The 15,613-nt window shown below is 50.5% G+C and overlaps 1 protein-coding gene across 4 annotated transcripts in view; it reads right to left on the bottom strand.

The window, feature by feature from the left end:
- Positions 1-15,613, bottom strand: part of LOC135249032 (protein kinase C alpha type) — a 225,439-nt gene that overhangs the window by 148,236 nt on the left and 61,590 nt on the right. For all 4 annotated transcript variants that reach the window (XM_064324267.1, XM_064324263.1, XM_064324264.1 and 1 more), the window contains exon 3: positions 6,154-6,236. In XM_064324267.1, coding sequence (XP_064180337.1) covers positions 6,154-6,236 — 83 coding nt within the window. The remainder of the gene's footprint in view (positions 1-6,153; positions 6,237-15,613) is intronic.

Below are 15,613 nucleotides of genomic sequence, written 5' to 3'. Positions count from 1 at the left end.
TTATTTGTTATTGGTGGATAAAAGCGCTGTATATAAATGCAGTGCATTTGGTGTTTTTTTCATTAAAAGAAATAATAATTTTTAAAATGTGTTTTGTGTTTACTCAGGTTCCCTTTGTCTTATATTACATTTTGTCTGAAGATCTGAAACCATTCAGTGTGACAAAAATCCAATAATAGAGGAAATCAGGAAGGGGAGAATACTTTTTTTTTACAGCATTGTATGTCAGACACTGCAGTAACAATAACATCTACCTCGTAAAGAAGGTTTGTTTAAATGGGAGCTCATATTCATATTTTAAATGTGACAATTATTGTTATCTTGGGAGGCACAGCATTGTAATAAAATTAACTGAATGCATTTTTTGTATAGAAAATATAAATGTCATAAGCACTGTTATTTCCATTACCAAACAAAATTAAATATCACAGCCCCCTTAATGTTCAGAAATTTTACCTTATTAATTTCAGATAAGGTCCATCTTGAAAAGTTTAATAACCACTGTCATTGATACATATTCTTAGAAGATAAAACATTTGTTTTCTCCATTTTTGAATGGCAAATGCACAGGCCTGAGTTATCACTGTGTTATCTCCAACGGTTCTGCAAACAACAGAGCAGCCTGTGCTGGCAGCCATCCTAAGCTGTGCACACACTGCTCCAGGGGAGGACCAAGGAGCAGCCCACACTGTCAGATTCCAGGAAAAAACCACACCACATCACCGTCGTTGTCATACAAGTTTATGACATCGATAAGTGCTCAGTAGGACAAAATCCAATAACATAATGCAATGCAATAATGCTATAACATGCAACTTCTTCATTGTTACTTCATGTAATTAATAAGATTTATTTTCAAAAAACTGCTGAGGCTAATTACGATGAATGACTACGGACGCTTTTAGCCGGTGCTGCATTCCTCTCCGCACCACATGTCAACACCGAAACCAAAATAAAAAACAGCGTGGTAAGCGCAAATTATTCGGTGTCGGATTTCCTGTAAATTGATGTCACTCCGGAATGTTGGCAGGAGAGGTTAAGAGCGTGTGCCGGGGGGTTCTACGCGCGGAAGGGTGGGAGGAGCCAAGCAGGAAGAGCAACAGGATGACATCACAGTGAGTCCCCTGTGGCGTAAGACAGGAAGCGGAGACAGCTCAGCCTGCCGGAGAGATGCGGACAGACAGCGAGGGGAACTGCGGGCAAGAACGAGCCAACAGTCCCCCTCGCTGTCTCCACGCAGGCAGCCGCCAATGTCGCACTGGCGTCTTCGCCGCAAAACAGGTAACAGGTAGAGAGCGCATTCTGGCGCACTGAAGGAGCAATTTTCATCAAAGGAGCATCTCCCCTTTGCGAGGAGGGCTTCTCCTGTTGCGTCGTACAGTAAGTGGCCATGAATGATTCATCAGCATAATGCCCCAACTATCAGTTTTCTACAAGTCTGCCTATAGGGGACGGGATCACATGAATTATTCACGCTGCTTGTTCTGTAAAGACCCACAGCCTTCCGGTACCCCCGCGCACAGGCAAAAAGCGGAGCGAACAAATGCGAACGCGTGTTCGTTTTATTATCCTAATCAGCCAATTAACGTCGGCGAATTCCAGCGGGGGAAGCGCGCGGAGGACTGAGCGATGGCTGGCGGACCGGCGTAGTGCAGCGCGCGGCCGTGCTCGAGGCTGTCTGGAGCGATCACACATTCGTCGAGGATCAAACACGACTTCTTGCCGTCGCTTATTCACTCATTTCCAGGTAAATTTGAAGACAGAATATTTTTTAATTGGGCAGGCCAGCCACTATTTTATTTCGTTACTATTATTTTTTTATTAGATATTTCTGTCTGCTGACTTGCCCAGCATAACAAAGCATCGTCACCTATCTCTGTACAACTGCTGTCATTACTAAATAAATAAATAAATAAATAAATAAATAAGTACATTTATTTTAAATAAAAAGTGAGGGGGCGGGGCGGGGGGGGGGTATTAGCTAGAGGTTTTTAAAACAGTCACAGGACTATTGCATATGCAGTTGTCAACATGCATTTTCACTGCAGTTCAATTGAGCGACAATCACCTTTATATAACGCTATCCTAGCATATCTGGCCAGCTGACTGAGTATTCTTAGAAGCAACAGAGACGCTATATTGCGGTTTCAGATTCACGCGAAAGATCGCAACTTTTTTGGGGCAGCAGTCCCTGCTACAGCCTGTGTAGTGCTCACACAGGGGGAAATTCGGTTTGAGAGCCCAGTGCATTCTGGGTTAGCCGAGACCCGGTGTGCTATTAAAAGGCTGCTGGCTGAAGAGCTGACATATCTCAGGTTACAGGGACGCGCACCTGACCGCGCGGAGGAATGCCACCCGCACACAGCGCCCCGCTCGCCCTGGCACTCCCACACACACACACACACACACACACAGATTTTATTAATGGGATCTGTTGGGCTAGGGGGTCGTGCCCAGGATCGGGTTTGATTGGTAGATTTTTCAGAAAGATATATGCTAAAAAAAAAGAAAAAAAGAAAAGAAAACTATCCTCAGGAGCAGTTACTTTATTTATCGTTATTTTACATGAGCTTGCATTAATACGCATAATACAAATTGCACTTTAAATGCTACCACTAGTATTATTATTACTACTACTACTACTGCTGCTGCTGCTACAACTACTACTCTTCTACCATAATAATAATAATAATAATAATACAAAGGAGAGGAAGAATAGCTTACAAAGTCATGCCAAATAATGCTGAAAAAACAGAGCTGACAATGGCGATTATTGTTCAAAAGTATGTGTTTGTTTGCACAGCGCAAGTGCGTGCGAGTTTCGAACCTTGCTCAAGTGGCAATAAAATAATGAACCGATTAAATTGCAGAGACCAACAAGCTCAATATACAGTCACTGTAAGTTACTGTGACGCAGCATTCATCTTCATTACCATCAACTGACGTTACAAACCTGAAAACAATCAAGTGGCAATTAGAAGGAATGCAACAAGCAACAACATACGCATTGCAATATCACCCACGCTGGCAAGGAGATACACAACAGCTTGGGAAAGATCAAAGTTTTACAACGCTCTGATCCGAGAGACGTGAAGACGCAAGTGTGCAAGGGCAGAAATATGTTTACGATACCCGCAATGCCCTTTTTTTTTGTATTCCCCCATTAAACAGTGGGAAATGTTCATTAGGAAAGGCTGCTGGTTTTAGTAGCGCTCCCGCTAATGCTGATGGTGGCTGTTCCTTGCTGAAACGCAAGACCCTTTTTAGGAAGCAGGGGCTTACAGAGGTGCCATTGTCAAGCTGCCATTCCACAAAGTGCAGACATTCCCCTCAATCCAGTGACCATACGCGCACCTTGGCTTCATTTACAGGGTTACGCAACCCATGTCGCAGTTGTCCAGCACTTAACCTGTCCACCCCTTTAACAGGAACAAGTGCAGTCCAGTGCCTCCAAAAACGGCACCGATGCAACCACTGGTTTGGTGGGTGTGTCTGAGCGTAGTAGTGTCGGGCTGGCCCTGGGAACACACACACGCGCACACACACGCACACACACACGCACACACACCACACACACGCACACACACACTCACACACTCACACACCACACACACACACACCACACACTCACACACACACACACACACACACTCACACCCTCACTCACACACACACACTCACACACACACACACACACACACACACTCACACACACACACACACACACACACACACACACACACACACACACACACACACACACACTCACTCACTCACTCACTCACACACTCACTCCACACTCACACCACACACACACACCACACACACCCACTCTCACACACTCACACACCACACCACACACTCACTCACTCACTCACTCAACTCACTCACTCACTCACACACTCACACACACACACACACACACTCCGAACACACACACTCAGCACACGACCACACACACACACACTCACACACACACACACGCACACACACACACACACACACACACACTCACGCACACACACACACACACACGCACACACACACTGTGAGGAGGCAGAGCAGCAGCTGGCCCAGCTCGGAGCCCGGGCCCCAGCGCTGAACGGTATCAGGGCAGAGCCAAGGCCGTCCATCTGCGAAAACCACGACCACGAATCCTCGGCTGAGTCAAGCAGTGGTTCTGAGAGAGGGTGAGTCAGAGCTGCCCGGGCCCCGAGTCCGGGGCCATCTGGAGCCAATGAGCATTCGGCTGAAGCAGGCTGGCCCAGGGAAGGGCTGAACCCACTGCACAGTGATGAAGAAAGGAGAGGAGGGGGATTACTGCCCATCTTCTGTTCTATTACTGTGTGTGCGTGTGTGTGCGTGTGTGTGTGTGTGTGTGTGTGTGTGTGTGTGTGTGTGTGTGTGAGAGAGTGTGTGTGTGTGTGTGTGTGTGAGTCTGTGTGAGAGAGCGTGTGTGTGTGTGTGTGAGAGTGTGTGTGTGTGTGCGTGTGTGTGTGTGTGTGTGTGAGAGAGCGTGTGTGTGTGTGTGTGAGAGTGTGTTTGTGTGTGTGCATGTGTGTGAGAGAGTGTGTGTGAGTGTGTGAGTGCATGCGAGCGTGCGTGTGTGTGTCTGTGTGTGTGTGTATGTGTGTGTTGATGTGATTGTGTGTGTGTGTGAGAGTATGTGTGTGTGCGTGTGTGAGAGCGTGTGTGTGTGTGTGAGAGAGTGTGTTTGTGCGTGTGTATGTGTGTGCGTGTAAGAGAGTGTGTGTGTGTGAGTGCATGCGAGCGTGCATGTGTGTGAGAGTGTGTGTGTGTGTCTGCGTGCATATTTGGCATGTTTATGTTATAGCGCGCATATTTTAATGCTTTAGTGAGGAGGGATTTTTCTCCCACTTCAGTGCCCAGCCCAGGTGCGGGGAAGTGCTGACCGTAGCAACCGTCTCCAGCGAACACGGCTAAGGCAGCAGGTGCGGGGTAAAACTCTGCCAATCTGGACCAGATGTTCTGCCGCTTTGATCTGCCATTGCTCCGCATCAAATCCTCACAGTGATTATTGTGCGGTCTGAACGATCTCTGAAATCGTAGCGGACGGGCAGAGGCACTTCGGATCGGCATCAGCTGGTCGCTCACAACCGCTCGGGTTCAGACGGGGACCCGGGCGTAATGGCAACGGCATGGCTGGTCGAGGGTGGCTTTGGGGCAAAGCAGCCGGCTGCCCACCTGGCCTGCGTGACTCACCCGCGTAAACCCCTGCAGGCATTCAGACTTCCTCCTCTTCCCTCAGAACCAGCAGCAATAGCCTAACGACCGAGAGCTCACGGAAAAGGCCGCCCGTCGTGTCCTCTGAAGGTTCTCGGCGAATGCGTCACAATGGACGGGACCGCGGTGCCCGCGGGCGACGGGCTCAGTCGCCTCGGACGACGTGACTGGCTGCGGCTGGTTGGGACTGGCTGTGGCTGGCTGCGACTGGCTGGGACTGGCTGGGACTGGCTGCGACTGACTGCGATTGGCTGCGACTGGCTGTGACTGGCTGCGACTGGCTGCGACTGGTTGTGACTGGCTGTGACTGGCCGCGATTGGCTGAGAGGGTTTGTAGTCTGAAGCCTCCTGGTCAGAAGCTGCATGAGAAAGCTCCTTCCCTGCCTGAGCTCTGTTGAATTAGCTCAGGCCGGATCACAAGGTTACCGCGAGGCTTTGGCTCAACGATCCTCCATCTGATGATGTTTACAATCCATCGAAGACTATTATTTTCACTTCGAAGTATTGGATCGAGGCTGTACTCCTATATGAGGAAGCCAAGGAGCACTGCTTATCTGAGCAGGGCTGGGCCTAAGAGGATAAGTTCCATGATAAATATTGAATCTCCAAATTAAATTTCGCCCCGGAGGTGCTGCGGGTGTCACTCCCCAGAGGTGAGCAGAACACACCTCACAGCCGGCCCCACCCTACCACTGCACACTCAAGTCAAAAAAACAATCCACAACTCCATCCTTCTTCTTCGTGTCGTTTCACCTGTTGTCCTTGACCGGAACAACGTCACATATCTGCAAGGCTGCCATTTCGATGAAAACTGTACGCTTGGGAGTGACACTGGACGTGTCCCGTAGAAACGGCGGGCCGTGTGTGCGGGGGTAACGGGACGGAGAGGAGGCGGGAAACGTTACTCACGTCGGTGTCAGGACCCTTGTCAGCGCCGGGACAGGAGAAAGTGACGAACTCATGGCACCTCTTGTGGACCACGAAGCAGCAAACTGCAGGAGAGGAAGGTGCAGAGAGTCAGCAAGGCCTTTCAACGCTACAGCGCTAACTGAGGAAGGCACAGACACATGACACGCTGGTGCACTCACACACAGACACGCTGGTGCGCTCACACACAGACACGCTGGTGCACTCACACACAGACACACTGGTGCGCTCACACACAGACACGCTGGTGCGCTCACACACATGACACGCTGGTGCGCTCACACACAGACATGCTGGTGCGCTCACACACACGACACACTGGTGCGCTCACACATGACACGCTGGTGTGCTCACACACACAGACACACTGGTGCGCTCACACATGACACGCTGGTGCACTCACACACAGACACGCTGGTGCGCTCACACACACGACACACTGGTGTGCTCACACATGACACGCTGGTGCACTCACACATAGACACGCCGGTGTGCTCACACACACGACACGCTGGTGCGCTCACACACAACACGCTGGTGTGCTCACACACGACACGCTGGTGCGCTCACACACAACACGCTGGTGTGCTCACACATGACACACTGGTGCGCTCACACACACGACACGCTGGTGCGCTCACACACACGCACGCTGGTGTGCTCACACACGACACGCTGGTGCACTCACACACACAACACGCTGGTGTGCTCACACATAGACACGCCGGTGTGCTCACACACACGACACGCTGGTGCGCTCACACACACGACACGCTGGTGCGCTCACACACAACACGCTGGTGTGCTCACACACGACACGCTGGTGCGCTCACACACAACACGCTGGTGTGCTCACACATGACACACTGGTGCGCTCACACACACGACACGCTGGTGCGCTCACACACACGACACGCTGGTGTGCTCACACACGACACGCTGGTGCACTCACACACACAACACGCTGGTATGCTCACACATAGACACGCCGGTGTGCTCACACACACGACACGCTGGTGCGCTCACACACACGACACGCTGGTGCGCTCACACATGACGCCGCTCAAACAAAGCGCCTCAGCGCTGAGGGAGATCTGAAGGCCTGTCGGTCTCAGCCACACGCTACGTGTCCAGATGGCCTGAGCAGCCTGCGGTGCTCCCACATGCCAGCTCCCACCAGACCCCATCCACACAAACACACACTCAAACACACACGCATACTGTGCACGCGCACACACACACACACGCATACACACACTCAAACACACACTCAAACACACACACACACACACACACAAACACACACTCAAACACACACACATACTGTGCACGTGCACACACGCACACACACACACACAAACACACACACAAACTGTGCACGCGCCCGCGCACACACACACACACACTCAAACACACACATACTGTGCACACACACACACGCGCACACACATACACACAAACACACTCACATACTGTGCACGCGCACACACGCGCACACACACACACACACAAACACACTCACATACTGTGCACGCGCACACACACACACACACACACAAAAACACTCACATACTATGCACATGCACACACACTCACATACACAAACGTACACACGCACAAATGTACACAGGCATACATACTGTACAGACACACTAACATATCATTTTCTCTCTTTCTCTCTCTTTCTCTCGCTCTCTCTCTCTCACTCTCTCTCCCTGCCCCACGGCCTAACCGTTGTCACTCGGCCTTGCTGGCTTTACAGTCTCGCCGACACACTCACACGGCAGCAGACTGAATCATGTCCCGCTCAGACACGCTCTCGTAGCCGAGCGCCACATCGCCGCTTTAATAATAGATACGCCGAGGGGATCGTTTTCTCAACCCGTGCGCCCTGTAGCTGGCGGTCACGCGCTCCGCCGCTCCCTAAGCAGCCCCTGCGCGACGGGACGCGGCGCTGCCAGGCCCCCCTTCCCCCCGACCGAGCCGAAATGGCCGCGGGCAGGACGCGGGGCTTCGCGCCGTCGCGCGGACGGAGAGACCGGCCTAACGGCTCCGTTACCAACCGTTACCAACCGTTCAGAAATTCACCCTAAAAGCTGAACTAAAAAAACCCCCATTGGGCTGGACGGTGACCGTTTTTTCTTTTCTTTTTCCTTTTTCCAAAAAAAACCGGAGTGTTAATGTGATTAAGGGGTCGAATGCCACTGGAGGGGTCCCCTCCGGACATCAGCTGTTTCGCCATCAGGCATTTTTTGGGAATTGATTTCCCCCGAAGCCTCTCAGTCAAGCAGAGGCGCGGAGCAGCAGCTGCAAATCATCCCAAATCATCCCTGATTCGCCCCCCTTCCCCCACACCACAGGCCACTTCAAGACCTCTCCGGGACAAAAGGGCCCGCATCTCAACCCCCCAACCGCCCACGCCGGGAAAAAAATCCGAGCCGTAAATAATAACGCTTCATAAATAACGGGCGACACAAAGCGCAGAGCATTTAGCATTTAGCATTTAGCCCCACGGGGGCCCCGCCTTCCGTTTCCCGGGTGACGAACGTCTCGCGGCTCCCTCCGGCGCAGACCCGGACTCCGACGTCAGATCGCGCCCGTGAAAGAGTTCGGCTGTCGAAACAAAAACAAAATTTACAGCCCGCGACGTGGACGACGAGTTATCGGATCTCGTTCCGTCCTAATTCACGACCCGCGCCCCGAAACCGTCGAACGGGAGATTTACGCCCCCGCCAGATTAAAGCAGAGGCCTCGTGAACGGGCTCGATGACGGATGAGTCGCTCCATTACCGGAGTCACAAATCTAAATTTCGCCCGCCACGGAACGGGACCGAGGAGAGCGACGCGCGTTTGACTTAGCCTCACTTCCGCCGTTAAAATTTTGAAGACCGTCGAAGGTTGACTTTACCCAGTTCGCTCTTGCTGAATTGCATTCCGTTACATTTCATTTATTTAGCAGACGCTTTTATCCAAAGCGACGCACAAGAGCGCATACCAAAGGTAATTGGTACAAAACTACAAAACACAGGTTCGATATGGTGCAGTACTGATTTCGTACAGTTATTCATAGCCAGCTGAATAGACACACAGAACGGTTCTGTGAGAATGGGATCATTTCCTTGGTTAAGAAGCGCAAGGCCATCTTGGACTTGAGAATTCAGTTATGCTGTTTGCAGTGCAATGCAATGCAGCGCAAGGACAGAGATGAAGAGTCCTTGCATTGCAGTCTATGGAGTCTATCCCGGCCTTCTTTGCCCACTTAAATCTCACGGATCATCCATCCATCCATCCATCCATCATCTATGCCCGTTTATTCCTGGTCAGGGTTGCAGGGGGGTGCTGGAGCCTATCTCAGCGTGCATTGGGCGAGAGGCAGGAACACAGCCTGGACAGGTTGCCAAACAGGGCTCACACACCATTCACTCACACACCATTCACATCTATGGACAATTTAATGGTAAATGGTAAATGGACTGCATTTATATAGCGCTTTTATCCAAAGCGCTTTACAATTGATGCCTCTCATTCGCCAGAGCAGTTAGGGGGTTAGGTGTCTGCTCGGACCTTCGACCGCCCGGGCGGGGTTTGAACCGGAACCTCCGACTGAGACAATCGTTGCCCTGAGCTATATCCCTTGCAATTTAGAGTCTCCACTTAGCCCACCTGCATGTGTCTTTGGGCTGTGGGAGGAAGACCCATGCGGACACGGGGAGAACATGCTAGCTCCACACAGAGAGGCAACAGCGCTACCCACTTCACCACCATGGAGCATTTGTAGCAGAAGCCCTTTTAGCCTGATCGTTTGGCCCTTTTTTGCATACACCTGCAGTCTAATTGGGCTACAGGGAGCAATTGAACACAATCCTGTTACTGAGATCTGGTGCTATCACACAGATCAATACACAGCGATACCCTACACTGCAGAGGATCTTTCTAAAAAAACTCCACATGAGAAACACACCCAAGTGCACAGCGGCCTGTAACTTCCCGTCCTACGGTATGTGACCCGTGCATTTGGGGGGGGGTCCTTCACAACAAAGCCTTCAAAGGGACCCAACGTCGGCCGAACCCCGTTTTGATTTATGAGCGCGAGGCTCTCCTCCTTTGTTTACACGGCAGGGAGGCCGAGGAGGCGGGGGGCCGGAGCAAGGGGCCGGGAAATTAAAAGGGAGGTGTGCCGGTCTGTCTGTGCAGACAGACCCCGAGGTCCTCATTAGACGGGCCCAGCCACGGAGGCAAACGAGTTCCCCCCTTCCGTCAGGCCGCCCCGCTCTGCGGAAGGCCTGCGGCCAGTCGCATCCACACACAGTACCGCACCACACACAGAGTACCGCACCACACAGAGTACCTCACCACACACACAGTACTGCATTACACAGACAGTACCGCACCACACACCGTACCACATCACACACCGTACCCCCCAAGTACACCCAGACATCCACACAAGTACAGCACACACACACAGTACTGCACCCAAACACAGTACCTTACCACACACACAGTACCACACCACACACACAGTACAGCACCACACACAGTACCACACCACACACACAGTACAGCATCCACACAGACAGTAAAGCACCACACACAGTACCTCACCCACACACCAGTACATTTATTTAGCAGACGCTTTTATCCAAAGCGACGTACAAAAGTGCATTTCATGGTCATGGACAACTACAAAACACAGGTTCAGTAAGATACCTGTGTGTTTCGTACAGCTATTTCTAGCCAAGAACACAGTTTAGTTCACACAGTGAACACTATTCTGACCTTATGTCAAGCCAAACTAGTGAGGAAACCCTAATTTGTGTGACACTAGGGAGGAAACCATGTCGCCGTGTGACACGGGGAGGGGGGGGTGGGGGTGGGGCGGGCGCCGCACAGATCCACCCAGTGGGGTGTCTCATAATCCCCTCAATTTAGATCAACCTGCTTACCCAACCTGTCACGATATTCATACACATACACATATACATATACGTAGAGTTTATGTATTCAAGCAGGAGGCCTGCAGCGGTGCTTACCGACTGAGTAATTGTGTACAAAGACACCCCGGGCTCGCTTGCATAATGAAGCTCTGCGCAGGCCCACAGCATTAGCCACGTTTAAAAAAGAAACAGAAATGTCATGGTGACTTTTAAAAGGCTAAGACGAGTGGGATGTCTCTGCGTGACCTTATCATTATTCACTTTCAGAACGGAATAAATTATGCAGTGGCGACAATGTAATGTGGATTTTCCAATCAATATTCATTAAATCCCGAGATCCCACCAGAGTGGAGTAAGGATTCCACCCCGCCCCCCCCCCTTAAGGCCCACTACAACCCTTTTTCACATCACCGTGTCACTTGGGATGAAAACGGACAGCTTAGGTTAGACTGAATTTCAAAATAAACCAGGCACCCATGTTCAAGGATCTCTCATTAAAGCAAGCAACGGTATCCAAACGAGACACCCGTGCCTGCAGCTCCCTACTTTTAACAATGCCCCTCCGAGAAAAAGAGATGAATCAATAACCCATCTCTGACAAAACGCCTTCCTCCACGACGTGTTCGGATCAGGCGGTTTGCGATGATTGCTTTGACAGCCAGCGTGACACACTGCATAATATTACAAAACAAAGCGGCGGTGACCATGAAAAACGCTCGCCCCGATGCTCACGTTGTCATCGGCAACCTTAGCAACCGCCATCACAAAGGATGACGCTCTCGCAAGTCTGCCGATCCTGGTCATGACAACGGGATGAAAAGCAATTCCGTTTGCGAGGTGGATATTTTTGATTTGACATTTCATCTTTTGATTGAACTATATGATTAGGTGAAGTCACACTTTCACTATGAGGCTTCTAATAATAAATGAATAAAAACAGTTTTTTTCACCTTTTCTGTAACCTCAAAATTGAAGCAAATCAGCCATGAATGCGTTTTCTTTTTGTGGCTGGACCGCAACAGCGGGGCCAGCCATACAAACGCGAATGTCTGTGACTGACTGAGTGAGTGACTGAGTGAGTGATGAAGTTACACCATTGGTCGGCCAAGTTATGAAGTCACACCATTAGTCGGCCGGATCACGTGTGTTAGGTCCAGCCATTATAGGCATTTAGCAGACGCTCTTATCCAGGTTTTAACCTGGTCTCGTTTAATATAACTTTGGCACCTAACAGCAAGCTGAGCATGTCCATTCCCCACCCTAATTTGGCCTTGCCAGCTGCCTGGAACCGTAGCCCTGTTCATGCGTGAACTCCACTGCCGATTCGGGAGAGTGTCGGCATCTGTGGGCCTTCTCCAAAACACGGGGGTCTCACCAGCCCCTTCTTCTCACACGGCAGCAAAGCTCTCATAGTATGGAGTCAAAGGAGGACCATTCATATGCAGCTTTAGCATCTGGCCCATGAACGCCTGATCAACCAGCGGGGGGGGCAGGTAGACTGAACCCTGACCCCCTGACCGACAGAACCCCTCCCATAACCGGGGTGATGCACAGGGTGATCGTGCGTCGCCCAATAGGAGTCTCTGCCCACAGTCACCTGACACCGTGGCATTTCCTGTTGCCTTAAGCAAAACTAAATTTCATTCAGCATTACTGTATATATTCACATTTTTTCATCATGCAAATCTAGATGCGTTTGGAATCACGTCTGCAAAACTCAGACGAACCTGATTTTAATGGCAATGCACAATAATTCAACGCACCATTCTCCAGTATCGAACTTGGCAGCACGGGAATAATGTACAGTTGTATTTGTAAGACTGGAGGGCTTAATGGCAGCAGACATTGAGTTGAGTCAATTATTATGTCGCCAAGGAGCTCTATCGAGCTCCCCACCCAAACACATGAAGGTCAACTTGTGGGTTCGCTGCACAGCTTAGCTGGGCAGTGCTACATGCTCAGGGCGGGCTCAACCCTCCCAAACAAGCAATTATTTTCACAACACTGGCCGAGGAAGCCCAAGCATCCAATGCAGTCCATAGGTAATGTGGTGGAAGTTGGTTACCGAGTACTCTGGAACAATTTCAGAGATGTTATCAGAGCTTTTTAATGTTGGTGTACTAATGCATCTCTCCTGCCACCCACCATTATCCCTGGGGCGACAGACCGATTGCAGCCAGTACCAGAACCCTGCCCCCCCTCAAGCCTTACCCACCCCTACTCAGCCCACCGTGAAACCCCCGGCCACTCCATGGCAAGACATTTCTGTAATGCCCTGTAAAACGTGAGCAGCGGTGAGCAAGACTCGCTATAATGTAATTCACCATACCGTTTCTGTGCTCCAATTATTATTATTATTATTATTATTATTATTATTAATAATTACATTTATATAGCACTTTTCCAAATGCTCAAAATGCTTTACAGTGAAGGGGAACTCACCTCACCCACCACCAATGTGTAGCACCCACCTGGGTGATGCACGGCAGCCAATTTGCACCAGAACGCTCACCACACATTAGCGAAGGTACAGTACAGTACAGTAAGTGGACCATTCTAATCCTCCTCTGCAGCATTTGATACAGTTGACCATTATCTCCTGCTGTCTTCCCTGACTACTTGTGGCATGGTGGTGGTGGTGGTGGTCGTGGGGGTGTGCAATTTTGAGATCTCATATCCTTACAGACGTCCCCCAAGGATCAGTCGTTTGTCCTCTTCTCCCCTCTCTCTATACTAAGCCTCTTGGTTCAGTCATATCCTCCCACGGTCTGTTACCACTGCTACACCGATGATACAGAATTATTTTCTCTCTCTCTCGCTCCCCCTGAGACACACCGAACTCACGCCTCTCGGCTCGTCTACAAGGCACCTCGAGCCGGACGGAAAACCGGCGCCCGTAGCACAACTCGAGACGCCCAAACTGAGCGCGGATTCTTCCGGAACAAAATCTGCCCCTTTTCACCTATTCAACCCACCTCTCATTCCAAGGTCCGTTCTAGACTATTGCAATTTCTCCTGAAAGGCCATGGCTGAAAAGTTGACTTTTCGTTCTGACCTTACGGCAATTTGATAAACATCATTCACTAAGTGTTGAATGTCTAGCCTATCGTACGCAGTTTCACCACATACAATTTATCTGCTGTAAAGAAGAGACAGACTCCAACTGCAGTATAAATAAAAAAAGGGCACCAGAGGGAACAAAAGGACACCTAATACTGTTAAGTGCATAAGGCTCACAAGGTCTTGGTATGGACCCCTGACCCTAAACTGTCATTAGCCACGAATGGAATTTTTCAGTATATGGTGACTGAATGAATCTCATAGGCTGGAGCCACAGTTCTTTCTCTCTGAAAACGATATAAACTCAGGTAATGGACTTTATATTTTTTTCAAAGAGTGTACTTGTATCTCTCCCCGTCTCCATCAAAAGGAGCTCCCGACGTCATTTGTTAGCTTCATCTTCTTGTTAGCTTAAATTCCTACGCCCCTCACTGGTCTCCTTTGCCCCCTCCATCAGACCTGCGTAGTACATCCGGAACACTGCCGCTCAAAATGACCTACAACCTCCCCAAGCTTAACCATGTCATCTCCCTTCTCATCTCACCACCTCCGCTGCCGACATCGGCTCGCATCAAATTCAAAACATTACATTACAGGCATTTAGCAGACGCTCTTATCCAGAGCGACTTACACAACTTTTACACAGCATTTTTACATTGTATCCATTAATACAGCTGGATATATACTGAAGCAATTTCGGTTAAGTACCTTGCACAAGGGTACAACGGCAGTGTCCTACCCGGGAATCGAACCTGCGACCTTTCGGTTACAAGCCCAGTTCCTTACCCACTGTGCCACACTCTGTCCTTGGCTCTAGCCTATCGGGGAGCTAAAGGGGCCATTGTATCTTCAAAAGCTTCATCAGACCCTGCATACCAGTCCGGTCTCTCCACTGTGCAACCTCGGGGTGCTTGGCTCCTCCCCCCATTGGGTGTCTGAACGTTCCCATTCCCGTCCCATCTCCGTTCTGGTACCCAGGTCGCGGAAAGAGCGTTCCACTACAGTGTGGACAGCAGAAACCCAGCCCCGTCTTGAAAAAAACTCACAATACTACAGTCGCTGGTTTTGTTTGGCTCCAACTTCACACTCACTGATTATTTAAATGGGCTTTCTGGACCTCCTTGGCGATATCACAATTTTTTGTCATCGTGAGACGTGCTGTAAAAGTGACGGTAATGTCAGGTTAATGCGATGTAGAGTGGGGCCGGTACAATCGCACGCACACACACACACACACACACACACACACACACACGGCGGCTGCTCCGGAGCAGGGCTGAGCCAAGCTGGCACACAGCGAGCCGGCGATCCCGCTGGTGACCGGAGAATGCGCTAAGGTGTGAAGCGACCTGGCCTCGACCCCGCTACGCACAAGAGGCTTCGGCAGGACCCATGTCAATGAATGAGGAATGAATACGAAGGGGGGGGGGGTGGTGGGGCAGGGC

The sequence above is a fragment of the Anguilla rostrata genome, chromosome 2 (assembly GCF_018555375.3).
Source record: "Anguilla rostrata isolate EN2019 chromosome 2, ASM1855537v3, whole genome shotgun sequence".
NCBI lineage: Eukaryota > Metazoa > Chordata > Actinopteri > Anguilliformes > Anguillidae > Anguilla > Anguilla rostrata.
Note: the sequence above shows the minus strand (reverse complement) of the source record. Positions and strands in the feature narration are given on the sequence as shown.